The sequence below is a fragment of the Acromyrmex echinatior genome, chromosome 2 (assembly GCF_024713525.1).
Source record: "Acromyrmex echinatior isolate Ae372 chromosome 2, ASM2471352v2, whole genome shotgun sequence".
In the NCBI taxonomy this organism is placed as follows: domain Eukaryota; kingdom Metazoa; phylum Arthropoda; class Insecta; order Hymenoptera; family Formicidae; genus Acromyrmex; species Acromyrmex echinatior.
In genome coordinates, this window is record NC_141853.1 from 18,905,031 (window position 1) to 18,919,056 (window position 14,026).

Here is a 14,026-nt window from a genome sequence, read left to right on the forward strand (position 1 = left end):
ATAAATGTTTCAGAAGAGATACTCCGGCCTCTTTTTTTAATGCGTTTTCTTTTTAATGAGAACATTTAATGAGGCAAATATCGCATTATTAATTACAATCATCGCGTTGTCAGTTATGTAAGATGTGAAATGTCAACCATTGTATTGTGACAGCATGCAAAGGACAAGCGGTGCCACGTGATTGGTTACGCGAATTATCGTGTCGTGATCGTTGAACCACGTGGATCGCGATGATTTTTGCTTTCGCAGATAAAACACTGATAGGTGACAATATATCACAAATATTTAAAAGAAAGCGGGTGCGTTCTTTTAAACGTGGCTGTTCTTCTGTAAGAAAAATGCGAGCGAAAAAGAAAATTAACACAAACATAATGACATATAATTAGTCTCCTTGTAATAGATATATTCACAAGTCAAATATTAATTATGATTTGTATTGATTTGTATTACATGTTATTTAATGAGCAACAATATGAATATTGCATGTACACCTGAATTTGTCATCGAATGACAATGAATGAGGATTATATATTTAAATGAGAGCACAGATAGATGCAATGACTAGCCTTAAAGATATTTCAAATATTTCATGTTTTAGCCTTAAAAAAAGTAAATTTTGTACTAAACTATAGAGATGCAAGAATGCTTTTAAATCACTTTTTTTTTTAAGAAAAAAATGTGATTTTAAACGCTTACGCATAGACTATCAGTTTTGCTTGCGATGTCCTATTTCTATTTGTAGTAACTTTCTTATATATATTCTGCTAATATAAGTATTAAATATATTAAAAACACCACAAAAGATATTGTTTATATATATAAAAACTGTATAAAAATTATAGCTTCTTAAAATAACGTATATATATGTATATGTAAAACTAAGTCAACATATAGTACTTATGATTAGACTTTCTGTTACGTATGCATACTGAGAGTTCGTGTTTTCAAGATACTTTTAGGACTTTGACGTTTTGGGGTTCCTAAGTGTGCCGTTGCTTTCAATGGTGTTCTACGTGTGTCAACTGGAGGTCTACGCACTAATTTGGAACTTTTCGGTGTTTTTACTGTTAAAGGTCGCTTAATATGCGGGGTTTTGCTAACATCTGATTTATAAGGAGACATATTTGGATTTTCTAACGTTGTACTGACAGGCATCTTCGTCAACGGCAATCCTTTTGCAGCGATGTTTTCTTTCTGAATTCTTGTGTCATGTACGACATTGATCCCTTTATCTTTGGTGAAAGTTTGATGTATAATTGGTTCCTTATTCGAACATTTTTGATCTTGCAGTTCAAATTTTCGCACATAATGTTCGTTCAATCCATTTTGAAACGATTTTAATGACGCATCTATTATTTGCGTTTTAATGTGTGGTGATGCATTTGGAGATGACACTGCATGACGATTTTTATTTTTCGAATCCTTATTGGATTTTTTTCGAGAGACTTGTGTCCTGTTGCATGTTTGTTTGAAACATTCAGTATTCATTTCTTTAGCTACATTGGAAGAATGTTTATTTACATTGTCGAGACAATGTTTTCTATTTGATACATTACTCGATTTAAATTCGGATCTCTTTGTTGTGCCCTCGTCAAATAATCTCGCTTTGGCCAGTACCATACCAGCATTTTGCGTTCGAAGTTTAGCGACGGATGCTCTGCCAGTTTGTGGAGCAGGTGTATTTCTTCGGGACACTGATTTAAAATATTTATCTGCATCTTTCCAAGATATTTTATTCGAGCCCTCGAAAATAGTCTTATCGCTTAGTAAACAATCATTGTGTAAGGCTATATTCTGATGACTATTCGCCTTTTTTAATTCATCGATCTTTTTATCGAAATAGGATGAGTTATCTACGAAATCTTTTCCATGAAAAGATGACGCTCTACGTACAGATGTGGTCGTATGATTATTATTCAAATGCAGATCTTTAAATCCAGAAAGATCCAAGTCACTATTATTTGTAATTTTATGTTCGCTTGAACGAGAAATCAATGTGTTAATTTGATTGTGTAAACAGGCTATTTCATCTCTCATATTATTAGAAATATTTTCATTACATTTTTCGGCAGAATGCTCCTTCAAGTATTTATTAGAATAAATCGATTGTTTTTCGATGGGACAAACATTTACTTGTCTTTCAAGTTGTACGTGATGTTGTAAGTTGAATTCTGGAGATATATGCCATGATGCAGTTCTTCTAATACGTTTGCTGTAAACAGTAAAACAATAAAAATGATAATTTTATATTAGTTTTACAACTATTTTTATACAACTATTACTACTTGAACATTTTATTCTACACATGATAGAAGATTCTATATTTTTAAAAGGATATTTATGCACTACTTAAAATAAAATTTTAAAATGCATAATAATTGTATATTATTTACACAAAAAACATCATAGTTTAAATGTAATTCAATTACCTTGCAACTTTTTCTTGTGAACGTCTTCTTAATGATCCAATTTTTCTTGCGCTAGGCGATCTTATTATTTTATGTTCTCCCGATCTTCTGATCTTTAGTTCTTTACTCAGTCTTTTTGCTAGATAGTCGCTTGTTAGAGTATTTTCGATACTAGCCTCTTCTAATGTTTTTTCATACGCTGTTTGTATGTTATTTAGCGAATGTGTAGTGATATCATCCTTCTCGTTATATATACATCCAAACTCTTGAGAAATACGTGATTCAATCGCAGAAACTCGATTCTTTATATCTTCATATTCACTCTTACGAATTCTGACATAATCTTCTTCATAGTGATCACTTGATGAAGATATTATGTCACTACTAGGAAAAAATGTAAGTTCTTCTGAATCAGTCTTTTCCTCAGGTGTCAGCAAGCATATATTATCACTTTCATCTGTAGCATCCAATTTTCTTGAACTTGTGCTTACATTTATATGCCATTGCTCACCATTTTTATGACTTTTATTTATAAGCAAGTCTTGCTCGCCACCATTGTCTGATAAATCCACAGTGGCATTAATGAATACATCATTACATTCTTGACGAAAATCATTATTTGACGGTTCATCATATTTCTTTGATCTCATATTTGATATTCTGTCGTTGTACTCACATTTTATTTTATGCGTATCAAAAGAGTTGCTTACTGAACTCCAACGTCTTTCATTACACGTTTTGTAATTGCCCATATATGAATCTGATAAGTTACCATCAACGTTCTTCTGAAAGTATTTTAAATAAAATTATTATATATATATAATTATTATATAATATATATAATTATTATATTATATAATTATTATAACAATTAAAATAAACTGAGCACAATATGATTTAATAATTAAGCCTTTTAATTTTTTTAGATCTATTCAATAATATTGATTTAGATAGATTTTTCATTCTATATATATGAAAACATCTATACTTACTTGTTTATTCTTAGGTACAAATTTGTCTAAACTCAATCTTAATTTTTTCGATTTGTCTAATTTTTCGGTTGTTCTCCTACAACATACATTATGTTTTGTATCAATATTATTTTAAATTATTAGGTGTTGGAATTAATTCGTAGCGTTTTTAATGAAAGAATGTTATTTATTTTACATGAGCATTAAAAAATACATTAATGAAAGTACTTCCCATCACTTGTAAAACGCTACGAATTAATTCCAACACCTAATAAATATTAAACTGTGTGTGTATATATATATATAAAAGAAAGAAAAAATAACATAAGAATAAGTAGTTTCATTACTTTTTCTTTATACTCGGAGGATATTCTCTCTCAATTACTTTTCGTTTTTTGGTAAATTTGTTAGGAGCTACATTTAACTGCGTCGGATGTACGAGAGACTGTGGTTCATTAATATTAGGTGTATCATTAGGTGCATCAGCACTCTTTCCAACCATCTTCTTTAAGCCATTGAACATTCCTGTATAAAACATTACATCCCCATGTTGTATATACATATATGTTATATATACATACATAAATATAAGAAAAACTATAAAATTTTAAATAAGATTTGAATCATATAATGTTATGTGCAATACAAAATTACATTTAATAAATCTAACAATGTTAGGGAGGTGGGGCGGGGTGTTCTAATTTAATTAATTTTTTCATATTATAAATCTTAATTTAATATTATAAATCTTACTAACATTTATACATATATATATTTTTTGTATTTACATATAAATCAGTAAATATATTTTTAGATATATTTAGATAAAACTGAGAGTATTTCGATATGACTTACGTGTAAGACTTCCACTACGATGCTTCTTCTTTTTATGCTTTCTATGTAATTCAAATGAATCCAATCCATTATCTGTGCTGCCGCTTGTTTCAGTAGAAATACTCTGAGCAATATGAGGTGGTAGGACACCAATATCTTCTGCATTTTCAATCAGAATCTGTAACAATATTAATTTACATAACAATTATCCATTTGCTTATATGATTTATCAATATATATTCTTTAAAATTTGTATTACCTTGACAATAGTTAAATGCATTTGCAATCTATTCTGTACAGCTGACATGGATGTCTCTTGCAATGGCATGATATTCGGTCCAATGACTTTCGCCAAGTTGTCAATATTCATCTTGTTCTGTTTCTCATACATAGAAACCTTTTTCAAGAATTCCATGAAGAATGCTAAGGTATTCAAGTGATACGGTGGTAGCAGTGTACATGCTAACAATAATGCCTGTATCCGATGGCTCTTCAGCAAAGCGCAATGCACAAACAAATCGTGATATGCATATGGAATCAGTGGCTCTGGTAAGTCTCGGAAGAAAGATTTTAGGCAATTGGCAATATCGATCGCATGATTTTTGTCACCTAAACCACCGCCGTTATTCAATCGGGATATCAATTCTCTCTGTCGCGCCTGAGAGCCAGCCTTTCTGAACAGACCCTCTTGAGCGACATGCTCTTCCAAGAACGTAGAGGCTTGAATGACAAACACAGGTATGTGGACTATGGCGCCTGATGATAGATTAACAATGTCCAAGGCTTGATAAAATAAAGGGGTCTTGAAAACCTTTTTGGAGATATCCTTGCACGCCTCGGGCCTTTCGCTTTTAAGCATGCTCTTCTTGAAGCGATACTTAACTCCGAGGCTTCTAAGATCGCTGGCGACAGCGTGATACACCTTCTCTTTGTGCAAAACATCGTAGATCAACATCTTCGATATTCCAGTGCGTTGTAAACCATACAAGTTCTGTGATGATTAATTCTTGAACGAAGAATTTATTATTAATTACACGCCGTTCAAGTGTCGTTTATTGTCGTACTTCTCGTCACCCGTTTTCATATTGAATTTGATTGAATTGACATCCCTCCAGTGTCGCCAACATCGCAATAGTAAACACTGAACGCTCCATTACATAAAGGCGTTATTGCAATGCATCGCGAAAGAGCGCGATTTCATCTGATTGGCACATTTCATTGGATCCTAAAAAACAGATTAATCAGATGAAAGAAATCACTGTGCGTTTATAAAATTGTTTAATATGATTAATTTAGGGCAACTTTTCTCAGGGAGAAATCTGAGAGAAGCCATGCCAGGCTTCTTCCTGTTACATCACTCGTACACTACTGCCAGCACATCCATTTTCAGTTTGGGAACTACATAATTACATACATTTTTTGACACTATCGATAAAATCATATCGTTGAACGTAAATGTGGTTCGTCTTTATACTAAAGAACACGACAAAAGCATGCCGATTATCCATAGGAGGGATAGTTTAATGAGTCCTTGAACGAAAAAATTTTAATTTCGCATCTCCTACATATGTAAATAAAAGTTGTTGAATTTTAAGGGTTAAAAAAAACTTTTTCCAACTTTTTCTTATTAAATATTTTATGTAAGTTTTTGGAATCTAAAGCGACGATTCGTATTATGTATTTATCGCGATTACAGTTCAAAAAGAAATGTGAAGAGCGGCACACGGTACAGCTATCTACCTATACGATCCTCGGGAATGGAATGCTGCGCAATAACTACGTATAAGCGTGACGCGCCGCTCGTGCTATCCCGTACCATCCCCTCCCGCGTGCCAACCGTCTAACTGTCGAAATAACAATGAATATTACGAATAAGTAAAATAATATATTTTAAATTCTTTATATTTTTAATGTTCTTCAATCAATAGTCTTTATTGCAGGGTTTTTGCTTTATTTCTTAGATTCTTTACTCATTCACGCAGCTCATGAATATCTTAGTTTAATTGTGTTATGATAAATGATCATATCAGTTTATAATAATCTAGAAAAAAATATTATATATACATATATGGACATTTTGTATATAATTATATATAATTATATATGTAATTATATATGAAACATTTTCCCCGGGAATTTTGTTATACAAAATCCGTGCAATGAACACAATATATTCTTGATAAAAGATTGACGCCTTGCTATTCTTTTATAATATATTTGAATTGTTAAATATTCTATCAACTAACTCACGTTTTATTCTAAGATAAAAGTTATTTAGTATTTATTATTTTAAATAACTATACTTCTAACTTATTACTTATTAAACATATTTAATGTTTTAAATAAGTTTCTAGAATTTATTTAATATTTTTTTATTTTAATAAACAAAATTGAAAATTCAAATAACTTAATTTAGTGAATTTTATCTTATAAAATTACAAAATTATGTTTTTTTATGCAAATTTTCATTTTGTTTTTATCAAACACAATTATTAGAGTATAACACTTTTTTATTTTAGAATAAGATATGAATAATAGAATCATTCACGTCTTATTCTAAAATAAAAGAGTTGTTTAGTATTCATTATTTTATAATAACAACACTTGTAACTTATTTCTTATTTAATATTTTAAATAAGAATTTCTGAAATTTATTTTATATTTTTTATTTTAAATAAGTCGTAACAGTTATTTTACTGAGCCATCAGCATTATACGTAAATTTAAAGAATTTTTGAAACAGAATAATATGCAGCAACAGTAGTGCCATAAATTAATTTTTTAGCTGAAAAATTAAATAATGATTAACATGATATTTAATAATTTTAACCAAAATTGTATTAAGCGCAAATTGTTTCGCAATATTAAGAAAATTTGCATATATCTTTATAAAGGATATATAGAATATTATCAATCTTTGTTTTTTAAGTATGAATTATTTAAAATATTTTAAAAGTATAATGAAAATTGAAACATAATGTACCATTAGCATATTAAAAATATCTCACATGCAAATAATTATTAATTACGTATATAAAAAGAACCGCGCAAATAATATAGGATTAAACTAGTGCCAGAGATGCCACAAAGCAAAGCGCAAAATGTACGATGATACCCTTTTGTCAAAATCATGTAAAATATGAATAAATGAATATTTTTCATTCACAATAATAGGATATCTAAACGGCGCGAGACGAACAGCGAGGAGTGGGGGATCGTGTCGCGCGGCGCGGTGGTGACTACGACCTACGTCATCACTTCGGCATTCGCCCGGCGACCTCGGAGAGAGACGGATGTGTTTTACGAATCGTTCCGGGTGTCGCATTAATTAATGGAAATTAGATATTTACCAACGTGAATTATGTAAGGTTACCTAAAACTAAGAAGTGTACTAAGGTTTTAATAGGTATTATTGCAACGGTTTTTTACTTTCTTTCTTAAATTCATTATGCACATACACAGCTCATGAATATTTCATGTGTTCTCTCATGTACGGTATAAAAATGAGATTCTTATTGTTAGATATTTCAAATTGTGGCTTTTTATCACTTTGAATCGTATAATTCTGTCATTTTTGTGTTCCGCATTCTTATGATACGGGAAAAGTAACAATTAAATTATATTTAAATTACCTGCTTATACGAATTGATAAGATACTATAACATTATAACTCAATAGATATAATGTTGGAACGCCAAAAGCACTTTACGTGAATAATTATGTAAGAAAAATGCTAGTAAAAATCTCTTTTTACTTCTTACCTTTTGTCAGCACATTGTAATTGCGAAATATTTAAAATTATAAAATAAACGTTAAATATGTTCTTCGGTATATCACAATGTAACTATGATATCACATTAAACCACTCGCGCCGCTAAAACTAGATACATATAATAAATTGTTTCATTAATCGAAGAACATTAAAAATGTAAGGAATATATTATTTTACTTCGTAATATGTATTAATATTTCGACAGTTAGACGGTTGGCTCGCGACCTTGGGATGGAGATGGCACGGGGTGGCACGAAGCGGCGCGTCATGTTTACGTTTACGCGTAGTTATCGCGCAGTTATTCTCTTACCGAGATTCGTATAAGCAGATAGTCGTGACGTATGAGGCTCTTTTTCACATTACTTTTTGAAATCTTAACGCGAAGAATGCCAAATATAATATGAAATACGTTGTACTTTATGAATAATTAATCATACTAGTAATCGTATTATGTGACTATTCATAAAATACATTTCGTCATTTTTATTATATCTAACATTTTCTACGATTATTATATGTTTCAAAAAGAAATGTGAAAAAGAGCGGCATGCGACATGGCTACTTGTCTGTATGAACGGTATCACACGAGTCATAAAAAAACAATGTTAATATGAACACTCTCACGCAATTCCTGCTTTCACAATTAATATAAAGTTTAATAACTTAATTAATTTTTTGTTTTTGTGCATCTTTGGTTATACGATCCATTTAAAAATTAAACGTAACTTTGAAATTATTTATAATAAAAGAAACATTTCTCTTTTTTATTAATTTCTAGCCCATTTCATTGACTCTCAATTATATCTTATAGACATCATTTATAAATAAAAGATTCAACCCTTTTATCTGTTATTTCACAATGAATTTATTTCACAATGATAACGAATTGCAAATGTGTGTTTGATGTTCGTTTCTATAAGTTAACCGATATATATTATATTTAATATATATTACATTTTTTAGATTATCTTTCCTCTCACGGGTACGTGGTGGGAGGGCTCAGTACCCAGAGGATATTTACACGAAAAGAACAGTTTTTCTTAAGTATCTAAAAATTTTCGGATCTATCTAAATGATTTATCTAGATAAATTTTTAGACATTGAGTAAAATCATTCTTTTTGTATAAAAATCCAAAGTTAATGTACCCTCGTTCGCCGATTTAATTAAAAGTGAACGAACCGCAGCCGGTTCGTCGCGCCGCGCGTTTGCTTCGGGAGTGCCGTTTAAGTTATAGTCCGCGCGCGATTATAGTGTATTATTCGGGAGTGTTTTACGCGAGTGTCCTGTGCGAGAGGATGTCAACCCAATTCTGAGAGGAGGAGGAGGTCTGGGAGAGACATCGGGCACCGGTGGAGCAACCTTGCGGTAAATATTATTTTTTACTTGTAAAATTAATTTTTTTTTGCTTGTTTTTAAATAATTTTATTTAATAATGATTTAAAAAAGATTAGTTTAAAATCATTGTTAAATAAAATGATTTAAATAATTGTATATTCCATAAAATAATTATATAAAATAATTCTGCGAAATAATTCTATAAAATAATTATATATTCTCTAAAATAATTTTTAAGTAATTCTTCTTTTATTGAATTTCTCCTTTTATATAATTCTCTAAAATAATTATACATATATTCTCTAAAAAAGATCTTAATAAAAATAAATTTGTATAAAATTTTAAAGTAATTTTTATACAAATTTATTTTTGCTAAGATCTTCTTTAAAGAATATATATATAATTATTTTAGAAAAAATATATAATTATTTTAGAGAGAGAGAATATATAATTGTTTTATATATATCTAATTAAATAGTGGATACAAAATTCGATGCTTACAAAAATTATATTTTCAAAATTGCATTTTTCAGCAAACTGCGTTCATATAGTAATTATTTTTTAAAGTAATGATTATTTTTTTACTCTGTTTTAATTTGGATTTTAATTTATTTGTTACAGAATCATCGTAGCGACATTGCTGATATAACTCCGCTGTTGCGCATCGGATTGGTAAGTGATAAATTAATGTTTTTTGGTAATGTGTTTTGGGGTAACGGATGTGTGGTAATTTTATTATAATAAATACTATATATCTATAGATGCATATGCATCATTTATTAAAAATATACAAATAACTATATGTATAGCATTCCATACATCCGTTGCCTTAAAATGAATAAATAATAACAGATTGGGACAAACTTAATCCTGGATATCTCTTTATTTTATGGAATTTATTATATGTACTGTATGAAATTTAATGTCACACCAACTCAGTAAAAAATTTTTTATACATGAATATGTATAAATATGTATAAATATACTTAAATATCCATAAACATATGTATAATCATATATGAAATATGTCCATATATGTTTATACATCCCTCTTTTTTTTGTAAAATTATTTTTTAGTATGCTAGAAATAATAATAATAATGTGAAAACATTAAATATAATTAAAAGAAGGTAATTTTTATATTATTTGCTTTAGGAAAAAATCAAATTTGAAGAAATGTAAAAAAAATTACTTATTTATAATTATATATAAAATTATACATAATTGTGATAATGTATGAGCAATTTTTTTTATATTTTTCCAAAACGAATGCGAAAATTAACCCTTTAATTATTTTTAATATTTTCACATTACTATTATTATTTCTATTACACTAAAAAATAATTTTACAAAAGAAAAAGAGATGTATGAACATGGACGTATTTCGTATATGATTATATGTTTATACATATTTATACATATTCATGCATGAAAAATTTTTTACCGAGGCACTTTGAATTATTTCTAATTATTCTTAAATTTAGCTCAAATTTTTTGTATTAATTATAAATTCATACGTGTTAATGTGAACGCTTTGTTATTAAGTAATTTAATTTCAAAAATATAATAAAAATAGGTTCTTTTGATGGTCATTTTTTATATTAAAATAATACATCTTGAAAATTAAAACGAAAAAAAAAATATTCGTATTTTTGAAATATATGAAATACACGAAATTAAAAAATATGGTTATATAAAAAATAAATGGAAGGTTATATAAAATAATAATTAGAGTATACGAAATTGTTTATGGATATCATTATGTAGAAAAGTGTTTATCACACACACAGTTCAATAAATATTGTTTTATTATTTTTCCTCTCTATCCTATCCTCAAATATTCATTCAGGATTAAGTTTTATACAAGTTGGTGCAGAAAAACAATATCTATATACGTATAATATGAAATGTTTTTTTAAGAAATTCCTTCTATTTGTGTGTTTCACACTTATTTGTATATATCTTACTAATGAAATGATAACAAAAATTTTAATATAAAACATAATATAATTTATTCTCGCTTTTTTATAAAAGACATTTTATGGTTATTAATTATTATTGTTTATTTCAATGCACTGACATTAGCCTGATCTTTTATAACTTATTCATATGTAATATAACTGGATTTTATACTAGTTAAAGTAATAAGATCCAAAAATATACATTTTACTAAGAAATAGAAGAATTTTATTTCATAATTATTTTAAAATCGCATTCAGAGTTTTGCATAATTTAAAATACTTAATATTAAAATAATAAATTATACAAAAATAATTCTATTAATTTGCAAAATATAAAGAGATATATTGATGCAAGGGAAAATTATTCCTTTTGGATCTTACATCATTCATTTGAATTTCTCATACTTTGAAATGAGATTCAGTAACAAATCCGTTCGATTCGTTAAAAATACGTACATGGGTCTTGAATTTTATTGGATGATAATCAATCATTTTCAGTTTATTTTTAAATTAAAGTTTTGTTCTTTTTTATGTAATAATGTGTTTATATTTAAAAAATGTAATCTAGTTTAATATCCGAAATTTTTGAAATAAAAACGTTATTGACTTAAAGATTTTTTAAATTTAGATTTATTTTTAGTCGAATATTTATATTTTTAATTTAGAATAAATGCGACATTTTTTTGTTGTATATTAATAGAATTACTATTATTGTTATCATTATTGATAATTATTCATATTACAATTTAATCAAATTCATTGATATGATGGCCCCTTCGCGACGCGTTCGTGTTTCGCGCATCGTACAAAAGCGTAAAAACTTATGTTTATTGCCGACAATGTTAGTCGGCAGCAATCGGCGGCAAAAAGGAGTATTTCTCTTTGTTGCTTAATATTAAGCAGACTACGGTTAAATTCAATTAAATAAAATTTGTTGAATTAACCAAATCTGCAAACTACATGTGTGTAGTTAGTTGAACGAATTTTTTTTCTCAGTGTATAAAGATAAATATTCGGGAGGGTAACTTGTTCGCAAATTGCGAATTCTTATATTTTTTTGAAATATTGTTTATTTAAAATACAAAAATAACCAATAAACAACAGGACTAATGAGAGTCAGCGCAGATAATCAAGCGCAAGTTTTTATAAATATTTTTAATCTACAAAACTTGCATTTGATTATCCGTGCTGACTCTCATTAGTCCTGTTATTAGTTAATTTTTTTTTGTATTTTAAAGATTGAAAGCTTATTTTAATAATTACTGTTTATTACTTTATTATTATTATGATCACGATTAGGTCATCCCATTGAATTTATCTGCATGCGATAGGAGATGGTTAGGCGTTAGTTGCATTCAGTAGAGAAAGCAACTGTTGTAAAATTTTTCACAATATGATTGGTTTATACATTTAAATCCATAAGGAACCAAAGTAAAAACTAATCATATTAAAGAATTTTTTACAATTGAAAAGCTACTTTCTCTGATGAATACAGCCTACATACATCAATACATATATCAATACATCATCGTATTACATATATTCGCGGTATTATTGCATACTTATGAAGTAGGTAATGTAGGTAGGAATATGGGTGAAGATAGGACTACCCTATAGGCATAAAATAAATAAAAATACGGGTAGGTAGAACAATAAGTATGGATAGGTAGGGATAAACACAACCATTTTAAATTAAGAAATTAAATTATTACAAATTAAATAACTTTCGCGATCAGGTAATTAAATTTTATTTAAAAAATAAAAAAATAAATATAATTAAACTAAAAAAATATCACTTAATAAATTTAACAGTACACATAATAAGTCATATAATAAATCACAGTCATATAATAAATCTAACAATAAACTATATATAATATGTAGATATAGGGATACATAGACATCATCTGTACATACTTGATAATTGGAAAGAAGGGATTAAAAATTAAATAAAATTTTAAATTAATTTTAAATTTTATTTAATTATCAGCATCCCGTTCCAATAATCAAATATGAAAATAAACCAAATTAATTTTAAATTTCATTGCCTTTTCAGCTCCCTTGAAATTAAACTTTTTTGTAAAATCCTATACACGTACAAATTATATAACGCGTTAATATCTAATTAATTTTATGTGTAAATAAATGTATGATAATATTTGGTATGTGACATAGAATTTATGTAAACTAATGTCCAGATAAATGTTATCATATTTACTTTTGTAATTTGCACAATAATTACTAATAAATTATATATTTATCGGAATACAATATATATGTATATCAGTATTGAATATCTATTCAATACAAGCACTTATCTTGTAGTAAATCAAATTTTGTGTTACTTTATCGATGTAAATTACATGAAATCAACGGAATATATGATAACAAAAATTGTTTATTGATTTAACAAGTTTGAAAAATATTTAATCTTGAAACTTTTTTTAATTTGGATTTTATTTTGAATATCAGAAAGTCATTAATAATTTTGAGTGACTTCTAATTAAAAATTTGATGTTTAGAATAATCATCAATTTTTCTTCGTATTTATAATAATATACATATTTATTAAATAAGTTATAAAGATTGGAGCTTTGACTGAATCAATAGTTAAATATTAACTTCTTGCTTGCTTTTTGACATTTACACTTTTAATATTACAAAATTATAACTTACAAGTATATCTTAGTGATTAATTTATTATACATATACAAAGACTTCATCGCTATCCCTCGCGTCAAATGG

General features: G+C 27.8%; 1 protein-coding gene and 1 long non-coding RNA gene across 4 annotated transcripts in view; one reads left to right on the forward strand and one right to left on the reverse strand.

Annotated features, from left to right (window-relative positions):
- Positions 1-382: 382 nt before the first annotated feature.
- LOC105143643 (uncharacterized) lies at positions 383-5,590 on the reverse strand. Of its 2 annotated transcripts, none has more exons than XM_087403291.1 (6): positions 4,473-5,590; positions 4,235-4,391; positions 3,727-3,904; positions 3,401-3,476; positions 2,430-3,190; positions 383-2,212 (listed from the first exon to the last, which is right to left on the reverse strand). In XM_087403291.1, the coding sequence occupies exons 1-6, from the start codon at positions 5,166-5,168 to the stop codon at positions 916-918; spliced, it is 3,165 nt and encodes a 1,054-aa protein (XP_087259417.1). In that variant the 5' UTR covers positions 5,169-5,590; the 3' UTR covers positions 383-915. The 2 variants fall into 2 exon arrangements, with proteins under 2 accessions (XP_087259417.1, XP_087259416.1); XM_087403290.1 differs by having other exon boundaries at positions 2,430-3,193; positions 4,473-5,589.
- A 1,441-nt stretch (positions 5,591-7,031) lies between these two features.
- Positions 7,032-14,026, forward strand: part of LOC147910584 (uncharacterized) — a 232,954-nt gene continuing 225,959 nt past the window's right edge. The window contains exons 1-3 of one of the 2 annotated variants that reach the window (XR_015544210.1): positions 7,032-7,618; positions 8,948-9,350; positions 9,942-9,992. This is a non-coding gene — a long non-coding RNA (uncharacterized LOC147910584). Of the gene's footprint in view, positions 9,351-9,941; positions 9,993-14,026 lie in introns of both variants that reach the window. The other variant, XR_015544209.1, reaches the window with a different exon arrangement.

What these genes read in the sequence shown, in the direction of transcription:
- LOC105143643 (XM_087403290.1), bottom strand. Translation starts at nt 5,168, where the DNA reads ATGTTGATCTACGATGTTTTGCACAAAGAGAAGGTGTATCACGCTGTC. An exon ending in TGCATTTAACTATTGTCAAG is followed by an intron (nt 4,392 to 4,472) that starts GTAATACAAATT and finishes ATATTGTTACAG; the next exon opens with ATTCTGATTGAAAATGCAGA. An exon ending in CCTCCGAGTATAAAGAAAAA is followed by an intron (nt 3,477 to 3,726) that starts GTAATGAAACTA and finishes TGTATGTTGTAG; the next exon opens with GAGAACAACCGAAAAATTAG.